This window comes from Podarcis filfolensis, assembly GCF_964270895.1.
Source record: "Podarcis filfolensis genome assembly, chromosome: 14".
Classification (NCBI taxonomy): domain Eukaryota; kingdom Metazoa; phylum Chordata; class Lepidosauria; order Squamata; family Lacertidae; genus Podarcis; species Podarcis filfolensis.
The window spans coordinates 31,254,983-31,275,491 of NC_139616.1; the positions used below are offsets into that span (position 1 = coordinate 31,254,983).

Here is a 20,509-nt window from a genome sequence, read left to right on the forward strand (position 1 = left end):
CTACCACTGCTTTGCAGGCGCCACTGTGCAATGCAGGTAAGAGAGAGGCTTTGATGGGGGCCTGTTTTGCATCAATGGCAAGTTTAGTATTTGCTTATTGCATTTGTATCCCACCATTCCCCTCCAAGGGATAGATAGAATCTTTATTTGCATCAGCCACAAGCCCTAGCAATAAACAAAACCTCCGAGGGAGCTCAAGGTTGATTGACTGATTAATTTCTATAGCACTAGTCACTTAAAACATTAAAAAATACCAGTATTTCGGTTTCGGAGATTGAAATACAGACACTTAAACCCCCTTCAAAATCTTTTATTTTATAGACGTATGGTATAAGTTTTTGTCCTGTGTTAACTCATCCACTAAACCTCCTGCTCCACGGTTAAATATGTGGACAAGCTTTATTGAAAAGTAATCTGACTCAGCTTTTTCGTCTGTGATAATTGTATGCGGCACTGCACTCTGTTATTTCTTAGTCCCCCACATTGTCTTTTTATTTATTTTTATTTGTTACATTCAATATTCTTACTACATTCTGTATGTACTTGTCAATAACCATTCTGTATGAAAAATGACAATAATAATAATAATGGCACTATGATGGCCATTCAAAGCACATAAATGCAGTTTGTCCCAAATTTTACCCCTGAAAAAGAGGACGTGTCCTGGAAAAAGAGGACACATGGCAACCCTATGTCCAGATCTCTAGCTGCGATTCCTGTATTGCATAGGGTTGGACTACATGACTCTTTAGTCCCCTTCCAACTCGGCAATTCTACGGTTCTGAACTCCCTGTAAACCAACAAACCACCAATCTCTACCCCAAGCCTTGGGCAAACCACCTTATCTTCGTTCCTCGTTTTCCTCCGCGTTCTCCAGATTGCAAGCTCCTTCGGGGCAGAGACCTGTCCTCTTGGGGCGAAGCCCCGGGACCCCGAGAAACCTCCGCGCTTAGACCATGCAACCAGCCGGCTGCGTAAGCGCACCTCCTGCAGCGGCGCAGGAGTCCCCGCCCCGAGGGGCCTCCCTAGCCGGGGGCTGGCCTTTCCGAAGCCGCTCCCCCTCCCGACTGGGGCCCGGGGAAGCGCAGAGGCGCGCGCACTGAACGGCAGCAAGTAAGCAAAGGTGGCAGCAGCTTCTGGCGAGCCCCGGAACCTCTTCGCAGGGGAAGATAGGTGAGGGGTTTTTTTGGATTTTATTTTTGTTCTTTTATTTTTTGCGCGGAAGGGAGGCTGCAAAGTTGATGGATGCGTGTGCAACTTTAAAAAAAGAGGAAGTAGCGCGCGGGTCTACTCGGAAGTAAGCCCCGCTCTTTTAAACGGGGCTTTACTCCAGGGAAAGCGTGCCCGGGGTCGTGGTCGTAGCCTTAGCTGGGCGCTTGGAGGATGGAGTGAAACTTGCAAGCCGTGGGGGTCGAGAATGTGGGGAGTTGAGAGTAAGGGTGGATCTATTGAAGTTTGCAACAAAGAGAAAAGGGGGAGGCAACAGCCCTGGGGGTCTGCAGGGGGGCAAGATGGGGGCAGAGACCCCAACTTCGCCCCCGAATATAATCTCCAGATCCCCAGCTTCCATTTGTTTGAAAAGAGCAAGTTTCTAGCATTTGTGGAACCTGAGATATGGGGCGAAATGTGTAAGCGCTATTCTTCTCGTTTTGGGGAGGTGGAGGAAGTGGCCTCGGTGCTTTACTCCTCTTTGCCGCTCCCGCCCCGCAACACCCGGAAAATTTGCTGCAGGTTCCCCCCCCCCCGGACAATCCCACCAAAGGACACAACGAGAATTGTAAGGTAAGAGAAGCAAATCACCAATGGGAAATGATACCAGACGTTGAAACTTGGGGATTCACTCGTGTTGTGTGCGTGTGTGAAGTTACTTGTGAGTTGCGTGCCCCCCTCATTTTTATGGGGGGTGTGCAGACAAAGGGTAAAGGCTTTCATTGATTTGGGGGGGGGCGTGTATGGAGATGTGCAGGACTTCCCAAACTAATTTAACCCTGGAAGAGTTGATATAAGGGTGGGGAGATGGTCTCTTTGTTTGTGGGGTGAGGTTGGAAGATATTAAAAAGTGTCTTTTTAATCAAAACAACCTTGTGGCACCTTAAAAAATTCAAGGTGTGGTCTCCTTTCTGAAAATTAAAGGGTTCCACCCCCACCTTCAAGGGGAGGAGGGAATGAAAGGGTTTTTTTTTAAAAAAAGGGACATACTAAAGCTGATGGGGTAAAACATGTTCAGTTAGAATAGCAGTGCTGCCCTAATTATGTCTACTCAGAAGTAAGCCCTATTGAACTCAATGGGACTTGCTCCCAAGTAAGTGGGGTTTAGGATTGCTGCTTCTCTGTTAAAATGGGAGTTTTTATTCCATAGACATGGGACAACTCCATGCATGTTTGCAGAGAGATAGTCCTGCTGTGTTGGATGAGGCCTGATCTTTTGTAAATAAAGTTTAGGATTGCTGAATCTGCAAAAATCCTATGCTGCTTACTGGAGAGTAAGCCCCACTGAATTCCACAGGACCTACTTCTGAGAAGACATGGTTAGGATTGCAGCATTAAAGGTATTTGGATTCAGGGAAAAACATGTTTGATGGGGAAGGGAGCAATAACACAAAGCTGGTATGTTGCATTTTTTAAAAGTAGTATTTTGTGTGCGCATGTGTAACCTCTTTGCCACTTCAGTTGTGGGAGTGTGAGACAACCTGACTTGCAGTTGGGCAAAACTGAAGGTGAGGAGGCCACAGTTTTCCAGGAAGGAGCTTGGCATCCGGTCTGGGGTTCCAGAAACAATTGGCCAGCCTGATTGTGCAAGTCCAAGGAAGAAGAGGCAAGCCTGCTATTTCCTCCCAGCCCTACTCCCAAGAGAATTGCTACTTATATTTTCTTTTCTCTTGTGGTGCTTTGCCTTTCAATAGCTGCCTAGCAGGCAGGAATTCTACGACTCACCATTCCTTCAAGCAAAGGGACCGCACCTGTTGAGTTTCTGGCTGCAGGAAACTTAACCCAGAAGGTGGCAGCCTTCAGAAGATCATTGTTTCTTCTCCTTGTATCCCGTCCTTCCTCCCAAGGAGGTTCCATGTGTCCCCACCCACATTTAATTCTAACAAAAACAATAATACGAAGCAGGTTACGTTGCACCGTGGTTCAGCTGCAATAATTGAGGGTGGATTTGAACTCTGATCTCCTTGATCAAAAAGTCTTCTGCATGCTGCCAGCTCTGTTTTATAATCATTCACGTTTAAAGTTGTGGATTTCAAGTTTTCAAAACGGCTTCACCCACAGTAGCTTGGCAATTTGGACACCAGCCCTGTAATATTGACCAGTCCTGTATATGCAGGGTGTGATGAGAGAGAGAAATATAACATACCCAGGACCACTGAGTTTGTGACTGATGTGAAATTTGAACCGGAGGTTTATTTTACACTTTCTTGCATTTATGCCCATCTCCCAAGTGTCCTGCATCCATTTTATCATTGCAACCACCCTGTGAGTTAGGCCTAGGCAGATTACAGCCCAGTGTGTACACTGTTATGGAGCCTTATGATGCGTAGTTTCAAGAAGTAGAGACTTAAGTTGCTCTTTTAGACCAACAAAAAATACTAATCATTTATGCCAGGGATGGGGAGACGAGACCAGTGGCAGGTGTCAAACGTGGCCCTCTAGAACTCTTTTTCCGGCCCTCAGAACCTTCACCAGGCCACACACTCCTATATACCCTCCAACGTTTCTCCGGTGAAAATAGGGACATCCCATTCCATAAGGATAATTTTACTATTCACACCCCACACATCTTACTGGGTTGCCCCAGCCACTCTGGGAGGCTTCCAACATATATAAAAACATAATAAAAACATTAAACAAACTTCCCTACACAGGATAGCCTTCAGATGGCTTGGGGGTCGGATAACTCCATACTCTCCAACATAGGGACGTCCTAAGGAAAAGTGGGACATTCCAGGATCAAATCAGAAACTGGGACGGCTTCTCTAAATCAGGGATGTCCCTGGAAAATAGAGAAACTGGAAGGGTCTGCTCCTACAGGCCTTGCTTTGCACTCTCCTTGAGTGTTTTCCCCTGGCTGGAAGGTGTACCTGAACTCTTATCTTGCCTCTTGTTTGCATGTATGGAAGATAGAGAGAGCTCTCTGTGTGTGCATGGGTACAAACCGGTTTATTGCACCATATATATTGAGTGATCCGCCCACTTTTGCCTTGCCTCCCCAAACATGCAGCCCTTTGTAAAGTTACCCCGGCAAGGAATGTGGCCCTTGAACTGAAAAAGGTCCCCGCCCCCCAGTACTGGAGTTAGATTCAGCAGATGCCTAAGCATGTCTACTCAGAAGTAAATCCTATTGAAATCAGTGGAGCTTAATCCCAGGTTAGTAGGGGGTTAGGATTGCGGCCTTCCGTAAGGACTTATTTACAGGCCTCTTTTGGGAGATAGCTCAAGCAGGGGAAGCTTTTGTCTCATGAAAGCACAATACAGTGGTACCTTGGAAGTCGAACTAAATCCTTTCCGGAAGTCCATTCGGTTTCTAAAACGTTCGAAAACCAAGGTGCAGCATCTGATTGGTTGCAGGAAGCTCCTGCAGCCAATCGGAATCTGCGTTGGATGTTTGGGTTCCAAAGAACGGTTGCAAACCGGAACACTCACTTCTAGGTTTGCGTCGTTCAGGAACCAAAACATTCGACTCGCAAGGCGTTCAGGATCCAAGGTACGACTGTAGAATGGAAAACGAAAGCAGGCAACTCATATGGCAATGGTACAAAACTCTTCAGAATGTTAGGCTGGGTAAAAATAAATAATTCTATATAAGGAAAAAAGCAGCCCAAAACAAAATCTGGCTAAGATCCATTTCTTCCAAGTGATCTTCCTGTTTTTGTTTTTTTTAAGCCCCCTAACAAAAGTTGAAGCTTGGGAGTAAGATGTCAATTAAAATATGCAGTAAAAAGTCATAAAAAGCAGTAAAATAGCATTCTGTGATAGGAAATGCAGAATGCAGCAACATCCACTCAAACAGGGGTTTCAGCCTGAGGGCCAGAGGTAAAAATGGGTTCAGCAATGAATGAAAATGATACTTTTGTACTGCAGGATGGTTTCTTCACACACTTGCAATCTCTTCCCAGTTCTCTGTCCAGGGAAGCAGAGGGGCACAGTCAGCATTCAAGGACACTATCCAGCCAGGCAAGAACACTCAAGTGGGTATGAATGAGTAGTGGGCTGTGGGGCCTGGACAGGCAGGGAGGGAGGGCCCGGCAGAGAGGCCTGGGGGACTGCGTTTGGCTCCTGGGTCCAGGATTTCCCAGCTCCACATTAGCTAGAGAGAATAAAGCAGCCTTCTCTGGGACATGAAAGCTAACAGCACTGAAGTCTTTGCAACCAGGGTGCCACCACAAAGAAGTCCCTGCACCAGAAGAGCAGTTGACTGACTGCCTATGCAGCTGGCCTTTCATATATATCCTTGCTCCTGAAAGGTTACTAGAATGCAGTGGTGATCTTTAAAACGTTTGCAAAATACGGTTGGGCTTGGCAAGTCCCAGGAAATATGGTAATCTGTCCTGAACCTGATTAAGACTTCTGAATAGTCTTCAAGGGTAGCCCCAATGTACACCCCCGACCCAACTTCAGTAGTCAAGCCTCGATGTGACCAGGCGGTGGATATCTGTGTCTAGACTTTCTCCCAATGCAAGAATAACTGTCAAGTCAGTATATTAACATAGGTGTAGGAAAAGGGGCTGGATTAATTGATGGGCCACACATGCAGTGTTGATGGTAAAGATGAGTGGTTTTGGCTTTTCAAAAAGTGGGTGAGGATCCTTCGGGTTGCGAGGTGCGTTGAGCGTGGGCCGCTTTTCTGACAACGCAATGAAATGTATCTTAATTGCTAGGTGGAAAAATCTCGTGACAGCTTGTTTGATGAATTGCTGTTGAATCATCGGCATCCGTGCTGAAAGCCTTGTTATTATTGGTATTGTAATAAAGTTATCTCCATCCCCAGGGACTTGGAGTGGGAAGCAATATTTCCCAAGGCCTCAAAGCTTAGTGGCTGGAGCGCACACTATGCCTGCAGAAGGTTGGAAGATTCAGGACAGATAAAAGAAAGGACAAGCACATAGTTACACTGTGGAACTCGAGGCCACAGGATGGCCACCAACTTGAATAGCTTTTTTTAAAAAGGGACAAATTAATGGAGGAGAAGGCTATCAATGGCTTCCAGCCATGATGGCTATGTTCTTTCTCCACTTTTGGGAAAGCAGGATGCCTCTGGATAGCAGTTGCTGGAAGCCAGTTTCGGGAGAGGCGGGAATACTCTTCCTGAGGGATTTCCCCAGGCATCTGGATGGCCTTCCTTCCTGTTACAGCTTGGGCTGGAGCAAAGGTCTGATTCAGTACGAGGCAGCTGTCTATGCTCATGGGTGAAATAGTGTTGGATATACAGTGGTACCTCGGGGTAAGAACTTAATTCGTTCTGAAGGCCCATTCTTAACCTGAAACTGTTCTTAACCTGAGGTAGCACTTTAGCTAATGGGGCCTCCCGTTGCCGCCACGCGATTTCTGTTCTCATCCTGAAGCAAAATTCTTAACCTGAGGTACTATTTCTGGGTTAGCGGAGTCTGTAACCTGAAGCGCCTGTAACCTGAAGCCCCTGTGACCTGAGGTACAACTGTATGAGGAGCAGATGCAACGCGCCTCAGGCCCACACGCGTATCTTTTAAGTGCACCAAATGGCAGAGCCGGCCGGAAATGTTTTGCTGCTGGCGGAGACAACGGTTGGAAGATTCAGGACAGCTAAATTATTCATGCGGTACATAAACAGTGGAACTCCCTCCCACAGGAGGCAGTGATGTCTGCCAACTTGGATGTCTTTAAAAGAGGATTGGACAGATTTATGTAGCCAGATACGTGCATCAGTGGCTATGTTCTGCTGAGACAGTGCTGTTGTGCTCAAGTCCTGCTTGCAGGTCTCTCAGAAGAGCCACATAAGGCCATGAGACCAGGGTGCTGGGCTGGGTGAGCCTTTGGTCTGGACCTTCAGGGCTGCTCTTGTATGTTCTTCTGTTGGATCACTTGTCCTGTGTCAGGATAGCCACATTCAGGCATTTTTCTGAGCACACAAGTTCTGTATCCCTGGACAGCAGCAGCGGGTATTTAGAGGCACTGAGAGGAGAGGCCCTTTTGGCTAGTAGTCATTGATAGCCTCCTTGTACAGGAATTTGCCTAATTTTCTAGGAAAGACCCCCAAGTTAGTATCCATCACTTCCCCTTGTGGGAGTGAAATCCCATAGTTAAACTATGCGCTGCATAATGAAGGCCTTCCTTTTGCTTGACCTAAATCTCTAGCATTCAGCTCCATCAGATGCGTCTGAGTTCTCGCGTTACGCGAGAGGGAGAAACAACTTTTCTGTGTCCATTTTCTCCTCTGTCGTGTTTCCTCTTGCTCGCCTTTTCTCTGAACTTAAAAGCATGATGGGACTTGGAGTGCGGCAACATCCGGAGATCGCCCAAGTTGAGGATGTTCTGTTTTCAATCACGATTACAAGACAGTGCGATGCTATAGTAATACATTTTGCCCTTTCGCCTGCTTTGTGTTCCTGTCTCAAGGTCTAGAGAAGCATCTCTTTTTACCAAGGCAAGGTTGTGGCTGACATACTACTAGATAATGCAAGGAGGGGCCAATGGGGTCTCTTTTTCCCTTCACAGAGCTGCTGGGCCATGTTGCAGCCAGCCCTCTGTTCATGTTATGATTCTGTGCAGAAAAGCCCGCTAATGAGGGCAGGACTCAAGTTTCCTGAGAATCACTGCTTCCATTAAATAATAAAAAAAGATACTAGGTGCTGCTTCCCCTGTCTACCAACCCACCAAGCCCCACACTGCAGCTACAGTTTTTCTTACAGAAATAGTATAGAGAGACAATCAAGTTTCTAGACCTTATGGTTGTAAAATATATGCTGGAATGTAAATGGGCTATGTCAGAAGCCAGAGAGATGGGTGGATAATCTTCTCATATTTGGTGGGCAGTGTAGCCCTCGCCTTTGAGCCATGACTCTGGCCCAGAAACCTGTCTTAATTTCAAAGGAAAACATGTTCCACAATGGTCCAACTTGGTATAAGGGCAGCTTCTTGCGTTCCAAACTTCTTTGGAGGTCCTGCTTTGGGTGCCCCCTGTCAAATAAAGTAGGGTGGGTAACAAGGGTTTTTTGTGTGCAGGGGCTTCTTAGTGGTGGCCCCCACCAAGTACAGAGCTTCACCTCACACCATCTTTGTGGTCTTTTGCTCCAGCACTAGACCTTTCTGATCATGCAAGGCATTTATGTTAGCAAATTAACATACCGCTTGATTGTAAAAAAAAGCAAATGAACCTCAAGTGGTTTACAAAAAGAAGAAAACAATGAAATAAATAAAAACAGTTAAAAACACTCATGCAGAATGTTTTTCAAAACATAATTGAAAACAATGGTAAGCAAAAACCCAGATCGAAACACATGCAAACACATGTCTTTTGTTTAGACAAGCCTGTACGGAACATATAGACATGAGTTGTCAGCACGTGTTTTAATCTAGTTTATCACTGATTTTAGCATATCGCTGATGGCATTACTCACCTTCAGGTGTTCTTGACATGTTCCTGGCTGGGATTGCACCTTTCTCACATCTGGAGTTGTAGGCTAAGCCAGTGGAGATTGATTTTAAGGTTTTTTGCCTATCCTTTGTGCACACATATAATTTTTGTTTCATGTTTTCTGTTTCAAAGCACATCTACCTGTTTTAAGCCTGTACACATGTTGATCTATAAATATGGTCCCTATTACCAATGTTTCCTGGCACGCCTCTTCATCTTGCTTTGCCCATCTCAATTTGAGCAAGAGTCAGGGGTGTGGTTTTGCCACCCGGCCAAGTGGCTTCCCAAACTCCACAGATGTTTCTCTCCAGTATTGTCAGATGGGGTGATATTGTGAGTTCTGAATCAGTTTGCAAGGGAAGACAAAAAGGGATAGAAAAGACTACTTCTGCTATGATCCTAACCCTGCTTACCTGGGAGTAAGCCCCATTGAATTCAGGAGGGCTTCCCTTCTGAGTAGATACGGTTAGAATTACCTGGGAGCAATTTATCATTGTTTTCAGCGGGGCTGATTTCCAAGTTGCCGGAATTTGCATTGTTAATATGGCACGTTAATTAGCCAGATCAAGACCTGCACTATGCAAGCAGCACAATGAGATGGTAGAGTCCCGGGATGGTAGAGTGCACTGTACTACCTCAGACTGCATAGGTGGGAGATATCATTTGGAGAACTCCCTCTACATAAAAAATAACCTCTCTGCAAGGAGAAAGTTTGCTCGCCAAGGAGGGCTGGAAGCATTCTTCCTGATGTGCTAATTTTCTCAGTGAAGAGATGCCTGTCGGTTTCACGAAGGGGAGCTTTGAATAATGTTATTTCCGAGCTTCAGTCTAGGTCCATCCTGGCACATTGAGATATTCTTAATTACTTCATCCAGCTGCTGTATGTAGATTTGGCAAGAGGGCTTCTACTGGAAGGAAGGAAGTAGGGTTGTGTCTGTTTCTGACTTTGAAAGCATTAAGCAGAGCAAGGGTTGCTTTTTAATTATTATTTTTTTATGTAGTCAGATTTGTTGTTAGACTGCTTCTAGAGTCATGAGATTACAGCATGCCTCAGTTAGCAGAATTGGAATTTGCAAATGCAAAGCGCTTAAGCCATAGCTTTGTCTGAGTTTTTATTCATAGATGCTATATAGCAGCCTTCACCAACCTGTTGCGCTCCAGATCTTTCAGGCAGCGACTGCTATAGTCTGAAACATCTGAAGGATACCCAGTTGGGAAGGCTGATCTGTTTCCTACGCAGCATTCTCCTCCTCCTCTGATGTTGAAACAGTTTGCTGTGTATTATTCCTCTCCCTGTGACCGTCCTGTGACAAATGACAGAAATCTGTTTTCTTGGTCTGGCCTCAGGGGATCTGGCTGGGAGGGAGACAAAGGCTTCGTTTCCGCTGAACTGCTGCTTGTGTTTTGTGTTCTGAGCAAGCAGGGCAGAGAGCAAGGGAATTGGATAAGCGTTGGCAATTAAGTGAGTCAGCCCAATGCCTCTGTTGTGTTTGCCGTGATGTGTAAACTGAAGGGCGACAGCCCTGCTGTGGAGACGAAAGAGTAAAACTATGGCTGTTGGGTTTGCGACGCGTGGTTTGTAGAAATCCAGAAGCCCTGTGGCAAGAATCGGACTGATGTCGTGTGCTGGAAGCCGCAGGCTGGGCTTTAGCTCATTCATGTTCATGTTTTGCTCTGGGGTGGCCAGAATTTGGTTATTGTTTTGCATCAACAGAAGATCATCCCTGCTTGCCCAGCCAGCCATCCTTATTTATTCGGAACATTTGTAGCCGGCTCTTCATTCAAAAGGGCTCCCAGAGCAGCTTATATACAGGACAGTTCCTGCCTGCAGGTTTCTGGGCAAAAAGCCACACACATAAAAGAAAAAGGGGACTGGGAGGGCAGAGGAAGAATGCAAACTCAGGTAGCGAGTCTGACAGGTTAAATAGTAGTCCATGACCTGCTGGGGTAGAAATTGTTCAGGGGCAAGATGACTGCGGGTGTGTGGAATTCACAGAGCTATACGGCTACTGAACATGGGGGCTTCAGGAAGGCCAACCTGGCTAATGCTTAAAAATATAAATAAATATTGGAGTATATACTTTTTGCCCCTCTTGAATAAATACACTACTCAGCTCCCACCCTTCATAATTGCTTCAGTTTGTGTATCAAATCTGCCAAGTGAAGCACTGTGGAACTTTCCCATAATTGCCCTAGTGGATCAGGCAAACTGCTTGCCTAGAAGGCTCTGGAAATTTATGAGCACAGCATGGATATTCTTTCTCTTTCCCCTGTTGTTTGTCTCTGACATCTGGTACAGTGCCCCTGATAATGCAGGTTCTATTGAGAGCTCTCACCTCCAGCAGCTGTTCGGGATAACTTTTCTTCTTAAAAGCCTCTCCCCTGGCCATACATTTAAAGCAGGCACACACTAGTTTGTTAAGGGTGCTGGGAATTGCAGGTCTGTGAGGGGTAAACTACAGTTCCCAGAATTGTTTAGGCAGGGAGGTGGGGAATGTGCTTTAAATGTATGGTGTATTCACAGAGACAGTATTGCTTAATTTGCGTCAGTTGCTCTTCCCCTTTTCAACTGCCTTACGCCAACTTCCCACTGAGTTTGGACCTTTGGAATCTTAAAGCCATATAAAATATCAAATACTCAATGTTTGGTCTTCTTTAATTTATGGCACTTGCGATTTTGAACATTATTTACGTATTTAACCATTTTGACAATTATTAACAATAATCAATGAAACCCTGCTTCAGATAAAATTCCTTCAAATCATAAATATTCCTGCAAGAAAATATAACATAAATTAACATTTGCTTTAAAAACAAACCTCAAAACCTACTTGAATTTGCTTTTGCGGGAGATAATTGTTTTCTGGGCCACACTGCCAAGAGGGAGTCTAGTTTTCCCAAAATTTATTTCTGCATTTGCTTGCATATCTCGCTTTTAGATAATATGTTATTTTTGCCATTATGGAGATGGCCCAAACTCTATTAAGCCATTCCTTTCAATGAGGGAATAACTTAACTTTCCAGTTTTGAGCCATCAACATTTTATCTTTTTAACACGCTCTGACTGCTATTTGGTTCTAAGTGTGTGTGTGTTTACCTAGTTAACACGAAGTGTGAGAAATTCCTTGTTTCCAGCAGCGTGATGATACTCTCTGGAATTTGATAGTGGGTGGGAGTGAATGCATATTATTCCTCATGGGATCTTGACTTCATTTGTTTTGTTTTTTAAAAGTTATAACCTCTTCATACCTGGAGCAATTAAACAGAGGATGAGGAGGGGGGGGGGAGAGAGAGAGAGAGAGAGAGAGAGAGAGAGAGAGAGAGAGTCTGTTCCTGGATGCTCTTCTACTAATAAGCCATAAATTTTTGTTCTTTCCACTATTGTTACAAGGGGTGGAAAACTGTCGCATTGACATGAGATGTCAGGCAAGGATCCTCTGCATAATTCATGCAGTCGTCTGTGTGGGAGCTTCATTGATGTTGGATCTGAACTCTCTGTGTTGAATTGGTTTCCTGTTGTGTTTTAGGGCATTTTCAGTTCTGTCATTATTTATTATTATCATTATTTAGGATAATTATTTGTCGCTTACTACCAAAAATTTCTTTTTGGTCTCAAAGTGATTTATAGGTTTGTTTGTTTTTAAAGAAGCATATAATACCAGAATAAAATACAACAAAAGATTGCAAAGCATGATTAGCTAAAAGTTCTCAGCCTGCAGTAAGGTAATAAAGGACACATTCTGCTCTACCCAAAGATGGGCATTAGGGCTGGGCAATATGGTGATATATTGTCCAAAACTGGTTTGAAGTCCATATTGTGATATCAGTTTCATAATTTTTGACCTGGCAATATAATTGTGAATCCATGTTGTGTGTGTGTTTGTGCACATGCTATGCAAAAATCACAATGTGGGAAAAACAGTGAAGCCAGCTAATCGCACAATGTTTAGCTGGTAATACATCACAATGTTGAAAACCAGATACAGTGGTACCTCGGTTTTCGAATGTAATCCATTCTGGAAGACCGTTCAACTTCCGAAACGTTCAAAAACTGAAGCATTTACTTCTGGAAAACTCAATACAGAAGCCGCGTGGCATGTTCAGGTTCTGAAAAGTGTTCGAAAACCGAAGTAGTTACTTCCAGGTTTTTGGTGTTTGAAAGTCGAAACGTTTGACTTCTGAGGTGTTCGAAAACTGAGGTACCACTGTATCGCCCAGCCTTAATGGACACCACCTCAGAGCATCATTGTAATGGATAGCTGAGAGAGAGCGGCTGACATTCAACTTGCAAGAGCCAAAACTAAATTAATGAGAAGATTGGTCAACTAAACTCCTGCTTCTAAAACAAGACCTCCTCTCCTGTTTAGGTCTTTGAAATGTCTTCAGAATCTGCTTCCTCTCACGAGCAGCCTCCGTCTCCACGCAGCCTCCGACTCCCAGAAGGGCGGAGGACGAGAGAGCGTTCCCCGTCTCCGATGAGAGGCTACCTCATCCCAAGCCCGCTTCCGACGCGGAGGACACGCACATTTTCAGCGTGAGTATCAAGGGGAGCAGGTGGAATGGGGTTCTTTCGGTGCTCATTTAAAACAATGTTGCTTAGGCAAGCCTAACCAGGCATACTGATGTTGCTGTGTTTTAATCTCCTTTACTGTTAATTTCAATCTTCTAAAACATTTTTTCATTGTTTTCGTCTGTTTTTTATTGTTAATGTTAATATTTATTTATTTATTTATTGTTAATATTTCTTGTTAAGCCCCTTAGAGGTTTTGCTACCATAAAGTGGTATATAAATTTTGTTAGGTAGATAGGGATAATTTGCTTCTTACCTGACTCTGAATTGCTGGTACCACAATGAACATTTCAAACTTTTTTGCTTTTAACTTGTTTTTAACTTTTATGGTTTTATGTGTTTATTGCTGTGAATCGCTTCAACATACATTTTTATGATATAGCAGTATACAAATATTTTTAATAAATTAATAACAAACAAAACAAACGCTGGTGTTGTCCCTGGTTAAAAAAGAAAAAGTGGTATGAACACCGACAACTGGGAAACACTGGCCTGCAAGTGCACCAATTGGAGAATAGCCTTTACCAAAGGTGTCATGGACTTTGAAGACGCTTGAACTCAGGACGAAAGGGAGACATGTAATAAGAGGAAGGCACGCTTGGCAAACCCTCGCCATGATCAACTCCTGCCTGGAGACCTATGTTCCTACTGTGGAAAGGACGTGTGGATCCAGAATTGGCCTCCGCAGTCACTTATGGACACACTGTTGAAACCGTGTTTATGGAAGGCAATCTTACTCGGCTATGAGTGACTGCCAAAGAAGAAGACAACGCTGGTCACTCACCTTTGCAAGCCTCACCCTGCCTGGTTCCTTCTGTGATCACCTCCATACAGCCCACCCAGGAAGGAATGACTCTGGCCGTAGATGTTTGAGAGGTCACTGTAGATTTACACTGAGAGTTGGTCTTGCTGAGACAAATCCCTGATATGCAACCCCCTCCCCCATCCTGCAAAATACCGAATTGAGCAGCAGAGTGTAATCTCTCAGCTGTAAGTTGGGTGTGTCACTGACTGAATCCCCTGGGGCTCTGAAGGTTAGCTCAGCTTGCAGCTGAATGACATTATGACAAGCGGGGAAGTACAAATGACTCTGGGATGGCTGGCTATGTCACAATCGCCCCCAGGCCAGAAGCTCAGAAGTTGTGTTGAGAGGAGGGAGGTGGCGGGCGGGCGGGGAAGCGAGAGGGCATGGGAGCAGAATGGCCTACCATGCTCTGTAGAAAGCTGTGCCGTCTCTCACTCAAGGCAGACGGGCTTCTCCATGGCGTCGGAAAGTCTTAGGTCCAGTTCGTCAAGGTGAGGAAGGCGGCAGAAGGATATTGCAGATTTTGGGGAAGATTCAGAAAGAAAGGGGAGACCAAAAGGGTCCAGGGGACGGAGAGGCTCCCCGGATGCAGAGTTTGGGAATTTTTAGTTTAGGGAAAAGGCGAGTACGGAATATTATAGAATTATGCATGGCGTGGAGAGAACAGATAGATGGAGAACCCTTTTTCTCGCTCCCACTAGAAGCTGAGGGGGACATGCAGGGAAGCTGAATGCTGGAAGATTCAAGACAGATAAAAGGAAGAACCTCTTCACGCTGCACAAACTATGGAACTCGCTGCTGCAGGGAGGCAGTGATGGCCACCAACTTGGATGGCTTAAGCAGAGGATTAGGCAAAATCATGGAGGAAGATAAGGCGACTGTCAATGGCAGCTAGCTGTGATGGCTATGCTTATGAATACCGCAAGAGGGGAGAGTGCTGTTGAACTCTGGTCCTGCTTGTAGGTTTCCCAGAAGAGGCACCTGGTTGGCCAATGTGAGAACAGAAGCTGGTCTAGGTGGGCCATTGGCCTGATCCAGTAGGTTCTGATGATGTTCTGATGATCTTAGAAGGGCATGTCTTCAAGGCCAGTTATGAGCTCTGCTTTGTCCTTGGATGATTCTGACACTCTTTCCCAGATTCTGATTCCTTCCTACAAATGTAGGAAGCTGCCTTATACTAAATCGGACCATTGGTCCATCTAGCTCAACAGCTGTTTCAGACAGTTCAGTTCTCGGTGTCTCCAGGTAAGGCTCGGAAGAGCCTCTTGCCTCAATCCCAGGAGAGCTGCTGTCAGTCATTGTTGATGACTGGGTGCTAGATTGGCCCTTGGTCTGGCTCAGTGTAAAGCAGTTCCCTGTGGGTTGCATTTGATGCTTATCCAACTCTTGAGTAGACCCTCTTAAATAGATGGGCATGACTAATCAAAGTCCATCAAGTTCAGCAGGTCTACTCTGAGTATAATGTAGTTGGATGCATCTCTATGGGTGAGATTCACTTAGAAGCCCTGCATGAGGGCATCTGTTTGCGCAGCAGGGCTTCCCACCCCCTGGAATTGGCTTGTGGGGGGATTGGGGGAACCCACAGAACAGCACGTGGGAGGGGGGATCTGGCAAACAGACGGAATATTTGTAATAGCACGGTGTTGAATTTCACCCTATTTTCCTAAAAAGAACACTACATTCTATAGCATTGTGCCCAGTTCTCTCTTGAAAATCTGAATTCTGCTACCTGCATACATTTGCCTGATTTCTCCTCATTTTGCACGGTTTGTTAAGAATGTAGGGATACAGGGAAGCTGCCCTGTGCCATGTTTGACCATTAGTCCATCCAACTTAGTATTGCTGGAGGAAATCCAGGGTTTTCAGTAGGCTTCCCTCTGAGCCCTACCTGAAGATGCCGGGATCATAGCTGTGGCCTTCTGCATGTGAAGTGTGTGCCCTGCCACAGTTCATTTTTCTTCTGCTAGTTGTAAGTGGGTGGTGAGTAGTTCCACAGGACACAGAAGCACCCTGTGGCATCACTTGAACTCGAATTCAGGCTTCTCAGCTTTCAGCAGGCATGTTGCCCGAGTGCTTTCCTCCATATGGACAAGAAACTTGACTTTTAGAAGCAGCCACATTAATTCCCAAGAAGCTGACTTCTGCGCCCTAATGTAAGAAGAGGTGGAGAATGGTTTTCTGAACTTGCTTTTGTTCCTCACAGGACGACGAGAGCCTCTGAAGGGCCTACCTACAAGGGTGTGTGTAAATGTTTCTGCCGCTCCAAGGGCCATGGCTTCATCACGCCTGTCGATGGCAGTCCAGACATCTTTGTGCACATTTCTGAGTAAGTGCGCGGGGGGGGGGGGTGTTGGTGGATTTGCCCTTCATCTTTTCATCCTGAGGGCTGCATTATTCCCATCAGGGCAACCTTCTGGGGACCACATGTCAGCAGTGGCAGGGCCAGATTTAGGTTTGATGAGGCCCTAAGCTACTGAAGGTAATGGGGCCCTTTATATGTCCAGCTGTCCTTTGTCAACAACAAATTATCGCTGTTTTTGTGTGTTGAATATACAGTGGTACCTCAGGTTAGGTACTTAATTCGTTCCAGAGGTCCGCTCTTAACCTGAAACTGTTCTTAACCTGAAGCACCACTTTAGCACCTCCTGCTGCCGCTGCGCCGCCGGAGCATGATTTCTGTTCTCATCCTGAAGCAAAGTTCTTAACCTGAAGCACTATTTCTGGGTTAGCGGAGTCTGTAACCTGAAGCATATGTAACCTGAAGCGTATGTAACCCGAGGTACCACTGTATGCTATATGGTAATTTATGGACCTACTAGGTATCTAAAGCCATTTGCACATGTTGCCGTGCAACCAGTCCATGCAGAATGTAGGCACCCTATATATAGAAATGAGCAAACCAGTGATATTTTAGGGAGCAGGCTAGCAGACGGGGCCCATTACTTACATCATAAGAGCCTACACAACACAAAACATTATTGCTCTATGTAGGTTTTCTTTTATTTATTTTTTATCTTATATTTTGGAAATGTACATCCAGGTTTTTTTCCCCTTCAAATTTTTTTGGGGGTCCCAAGAGAGTGGGGCCCCAAGCTATAGCTTGTTTAGCTTATACCTAAATCCAGCACTAAGCAGTGAGCCAGGGCCAGAGGCAAGGCTGGCGGAGCAATGAATGTAAATTTTACCTTTGCAAAGCCAGTAGTTTTCTGCACACTCTTACACACCCCACTCCACCCAAGGCAAGCAAAATGCACGATCAGAATTCAAGGGCACGTCCCAGCAGCCAGGCAAGAATGCTTGTAATGCAGAGCAAAGCTGGGGAGGGGGGCAGGGTGATGGCCTGGGGAGGTCGTGATGGAAAGAGTCCCCACCTGTGCCCTAGAATGAAGCTGAAGCCATGGTTTGTCGCTGGCTTACCAAGCTTCATTTGTCTCTTATCTATGACTCAGCGTTATGTGCAGATCTGGCCCCCTTTCTTAACTGTGGTTTGTACAGCTAAGCCACAAAGGCCAGAGGCCAAGAGCAGCTGGAAACCTAAGCAAGCTGTGGAGACGCAAGCCTTGGTCTGCGTGATTGTCTCTTGGACAACTCGTGGCTTATCTGTGGTTTGCTGGACACAAAGGATAGGCTTAGCATTGGCTTTCCCAGGCTTCTGAGTTCATTGACCCCTGGATGAGATATATAACATTGCCATCGACCGCACCACAACTTCTTAGTCATGTAAATGAAGCAAAGTCATGAAATATCAACACTGATGAATCACCAGTCACTGTTGTATTGTGGAATCATTAAGATACAGAAGTGGCAAAGGAGGTGTGTTCTGTACATGCCCGTGACCTTTATTTCTGAGACTCAAATTTCCCTATTATTATTATTGGAGCATTATGATGACTATGATTTACCCACTTTCACCCCAAGGTCCCAGTGTGGGTTACAACAATTAAAACCCAGTGATAAAACAGTTTTGAACAGGTTACAACCACAGAAACAGGGTGGGTCCTAAGAAACACAGTTCATACACTTGTTTTCCATGTCCGGGGTGAGTGAGTAAATATCGACCACTTTGGGGAAACCACGGTTTAGTGGTTAGATGAATGAATAAAAAGATTCTTGTGGGTTCTATGTTCCCTTTTTTGAGTTTGTGGCTTTTGGGCATGACCAAGTTGGGAGGGCAAAGTCCTGTGATGAGATGAATGGTTCATCTAGCCCAGTAGTTCCCAAACTTTTTGGGGCTACCACTCCCTTGGTTCCATAAACGCATCCCCAGTGCCCCTTACCCTACCCTACAAGAAGCATTATTCAGCAAACAGCAGTTTGCACGACTCACTAAGGAAGATAACAACACAGTAAAATTCAAAACAGTAACGATTGATTGCACATTTATTCAAAATCCAATTGAAACAATTCAGTTGGAACAAAATAAACCAAATGGATGACCTTGATCCAGTCATAGTCTGGGAGCCGTTGACGCCTCCAGAGACCCCCTGCTGCCCCCTTGCCTCTTAGGGAATCGCCTAGGTATGGCACCCACTTGGCGAACCACTTGGGCAATTATTTTGTTTTGTATCTTCTCCCCCTGCCTCCCGAAAGCATTGAAGGAGAATATGTCCCGGTGACCGGGGATGAAGTCACCTACAAGGTGTGCACCATCCCTCCGAAAAACGAGAAGCTCCAGGCCGTGGAGGTGGTCATCACTCACCTCGCTCCGGGGATAAAGCACGAGACGTGGTCAGGAAACGTGATCAACTCCTAGGCTGCCCTGACGCCAAACCCGCCCCGACGGAGGAAATGCTGGACTTTCGGTATTGTTCAACAACTGATACTGATTTGAGACTTGACAGACGAGTTTTCTGCGTATTGAGTGAGGTGGAAACACCATTGTAATGGGGGTCCAAAGGTGGCCAGAGTAACGCCCCCACTTTTATAAAAAAATAATTAAAAAACCGCAAACGGCACAACACTTAAAGTTGACCAAGAAGACGGGATTTAGTTATGGCTTTGCTTTTTCTTTTTTTTTACCAGCACGTGTAGATACCCAAAGGCCTTAGAAAGACTTAACCAAAATATAACAAAATGGCACAGGTGCCATCTCTCCAGATGATGGGGAGCATGACTTGGAGCCTGTAAATTTTCTGTTTTGGTGGGGACTCTGCATGGCAAGGGATACCAGCATTGCCTGGGTAGATCACCCCACGGAGAACTTTTTTGCTTGACACCGCAGGGCCTCGCCAGTCTCATGAGCAACAGCACTGTGAAATTTGCCTGTCATTGTAGAAGTCATCTGCTGGTGAGATCCCCTTTCCTAGAAACATAGGAATTCTCCTGGTGTGCCCTCTGGGTTTCTAAGTCCAGGGAAGCCCCCTCAGTGGAGCACCTGGGGAAAGCCCTAGCAAGAAACACCTTTCCCTTCTTTTGATTTTGTGCTGAGATTTTTACAAAAGCCAATGCCCTGGCCCCTGGCAGAAAAGCACAGCCCGCCTCAACATTTCATATATAAACATCTGAGACGCGAGAGTAGTGTATGCCGTGGTTAGCTTGTAATTTGGGTGATGAAAACTTTCAGGGTTTTTTTCTTTTTAAAAAACCAGCTCTTGATTTTTATGTCCTCCTTGGCCCCGTTTGCACAACTCACACCAAACCATGGTTTGCTTAACAAACTACAGATTTGTCCCATGGACGATAAAACAAACCCATTGCTTGTTTCTCTAAAATGTGGTTTGTTTTCCAGCTGGTCTTTTCTGGTAGCTTGGCAAGTGTTTGTGGTGGGTTGACGAACCAAACCTTGCTTTGGGGACGGTGCTGGCTTTCTTTGTGACACCAAGCCACAATTAAAATGTGAGTCAGTGACAAACCATAGCTTCAGCTTGTGGTTTGTTGGCAGTAAAGAAGCCATAGGTAATCCACTGAACAGGGTCCAGATGATCAGGTAAACAACAGTTTTAGTAAACCATGGCTTAGTCGGAGGAAAACAAGCCACTGTATGTCACGTGAACTGGTTTGATATTTGAACCCTTCTGGTGCATTTCTTCAGCTGGCAAAGTATATTATTTTTAGTTAGTGATGTGTGTGTGTTTAATGCACAGCTAGCTAATTCCTGACTCCAACTAGGTTTGTAGCTAAACCATATTTCAACCATGTTTTATTTCAATGCCATCTAGTTGTTGTTTTTCTAGTAGAAAATGTTCTGAACAGTACATATGTGTGTTGTGTTCCCTTCTCAAACTCCCTAACAGCTGGAAATCTTTGGGGAAAATAAATAAATAAAAAGGTTGGAGTGAATCTCCTCTTCTGGAATTGTGTGAAAGGCATCTGTAATCATTAGATTCGTTCTGGCCTCTGGTCCAGTATTCTATCCACTACAACACACTACAACACAGCAGGGACTGTCCAGAGACCAGAATTGCTCAATCTCCTTTTCTTATTATCTGCTAACACCAGAGGGACACAAGACTGCCAAGCCAGCCAGACATGAGAGAGGAAATTAAACACTCCTCATTTGCTGCAGCCCGGGACATTGAGATACTGC

General features: G+C 45.3%; 1 protein-coding gene and 1 long non-coding RNA gene across 2 annotated transcripts; one reads left to right on the plus strand and one right to left on the minus strand.

Moving 5' to 3' along the window:
- The first annotated feature begins 1,014 nt into the window (after window positions 1-1,014).
- CARHSP1 (calcium regulated heat stable protein 1) lies at window positions 1,015-20,277 on the plus strand. The gene is made up of 4 exons (XM_083585443.1): window positions 1,015-1,173; window positions 12,976-13,142; window positions 16,187-16,309; window positions 18,574-20,277. The coding sequence occupies exons 2-4, from the start codon at window positions 12,985-12,987 to the stop codon at window positions 18,734-18,736; spliced, it is 444 nt and encodes a 147-aa protein (XP_083441569.1). The 5' UTR covers window positions 1,015-1,173; window positions 12,976-12,984; the 3' UTR covers window positions 18,737-20,277.
- LOC310749030 lies at window positions 10,337-14,474 on the minus strand. The gene is made up of 2 exons (XR_014541442.1): window positions 13,963-14,474; window positions 10,337-11,857 (listed from the first exon to the last, which is right to left on the minus strand). It is a non-coding gene; the product is annotated as an uncharacterized lncRNA (long non-coding RNA).
- Window positions 20,278-20,509: the final 232 nt, after the last annotated feature.

Bases quoted from the DNA above. Each gene is read 5' to 3' on its own strand.
- CARHSP1 (XM_083585443.1), top strand. From the start codon at position 12,985: ATGTCTTCAGAATCTGCTTCCTCTCACGAGCAGCCTCCGTCTCCACGC. The intron at 13,143-16,186 runs GTGAGTATCAAG...TGTTCCTCACAG, and splicing joins AGGACACGCACATTTTCAGC to GACGACGAGAGCCTCTGAAG. The intron at 16,310-18,573 runs GTAAGTGCGCGG...GCCTCCCGAAAG, and splicing joins ATCTTTGTGCACATTTCTGA to CATTGAAGGAGAATATGTCC.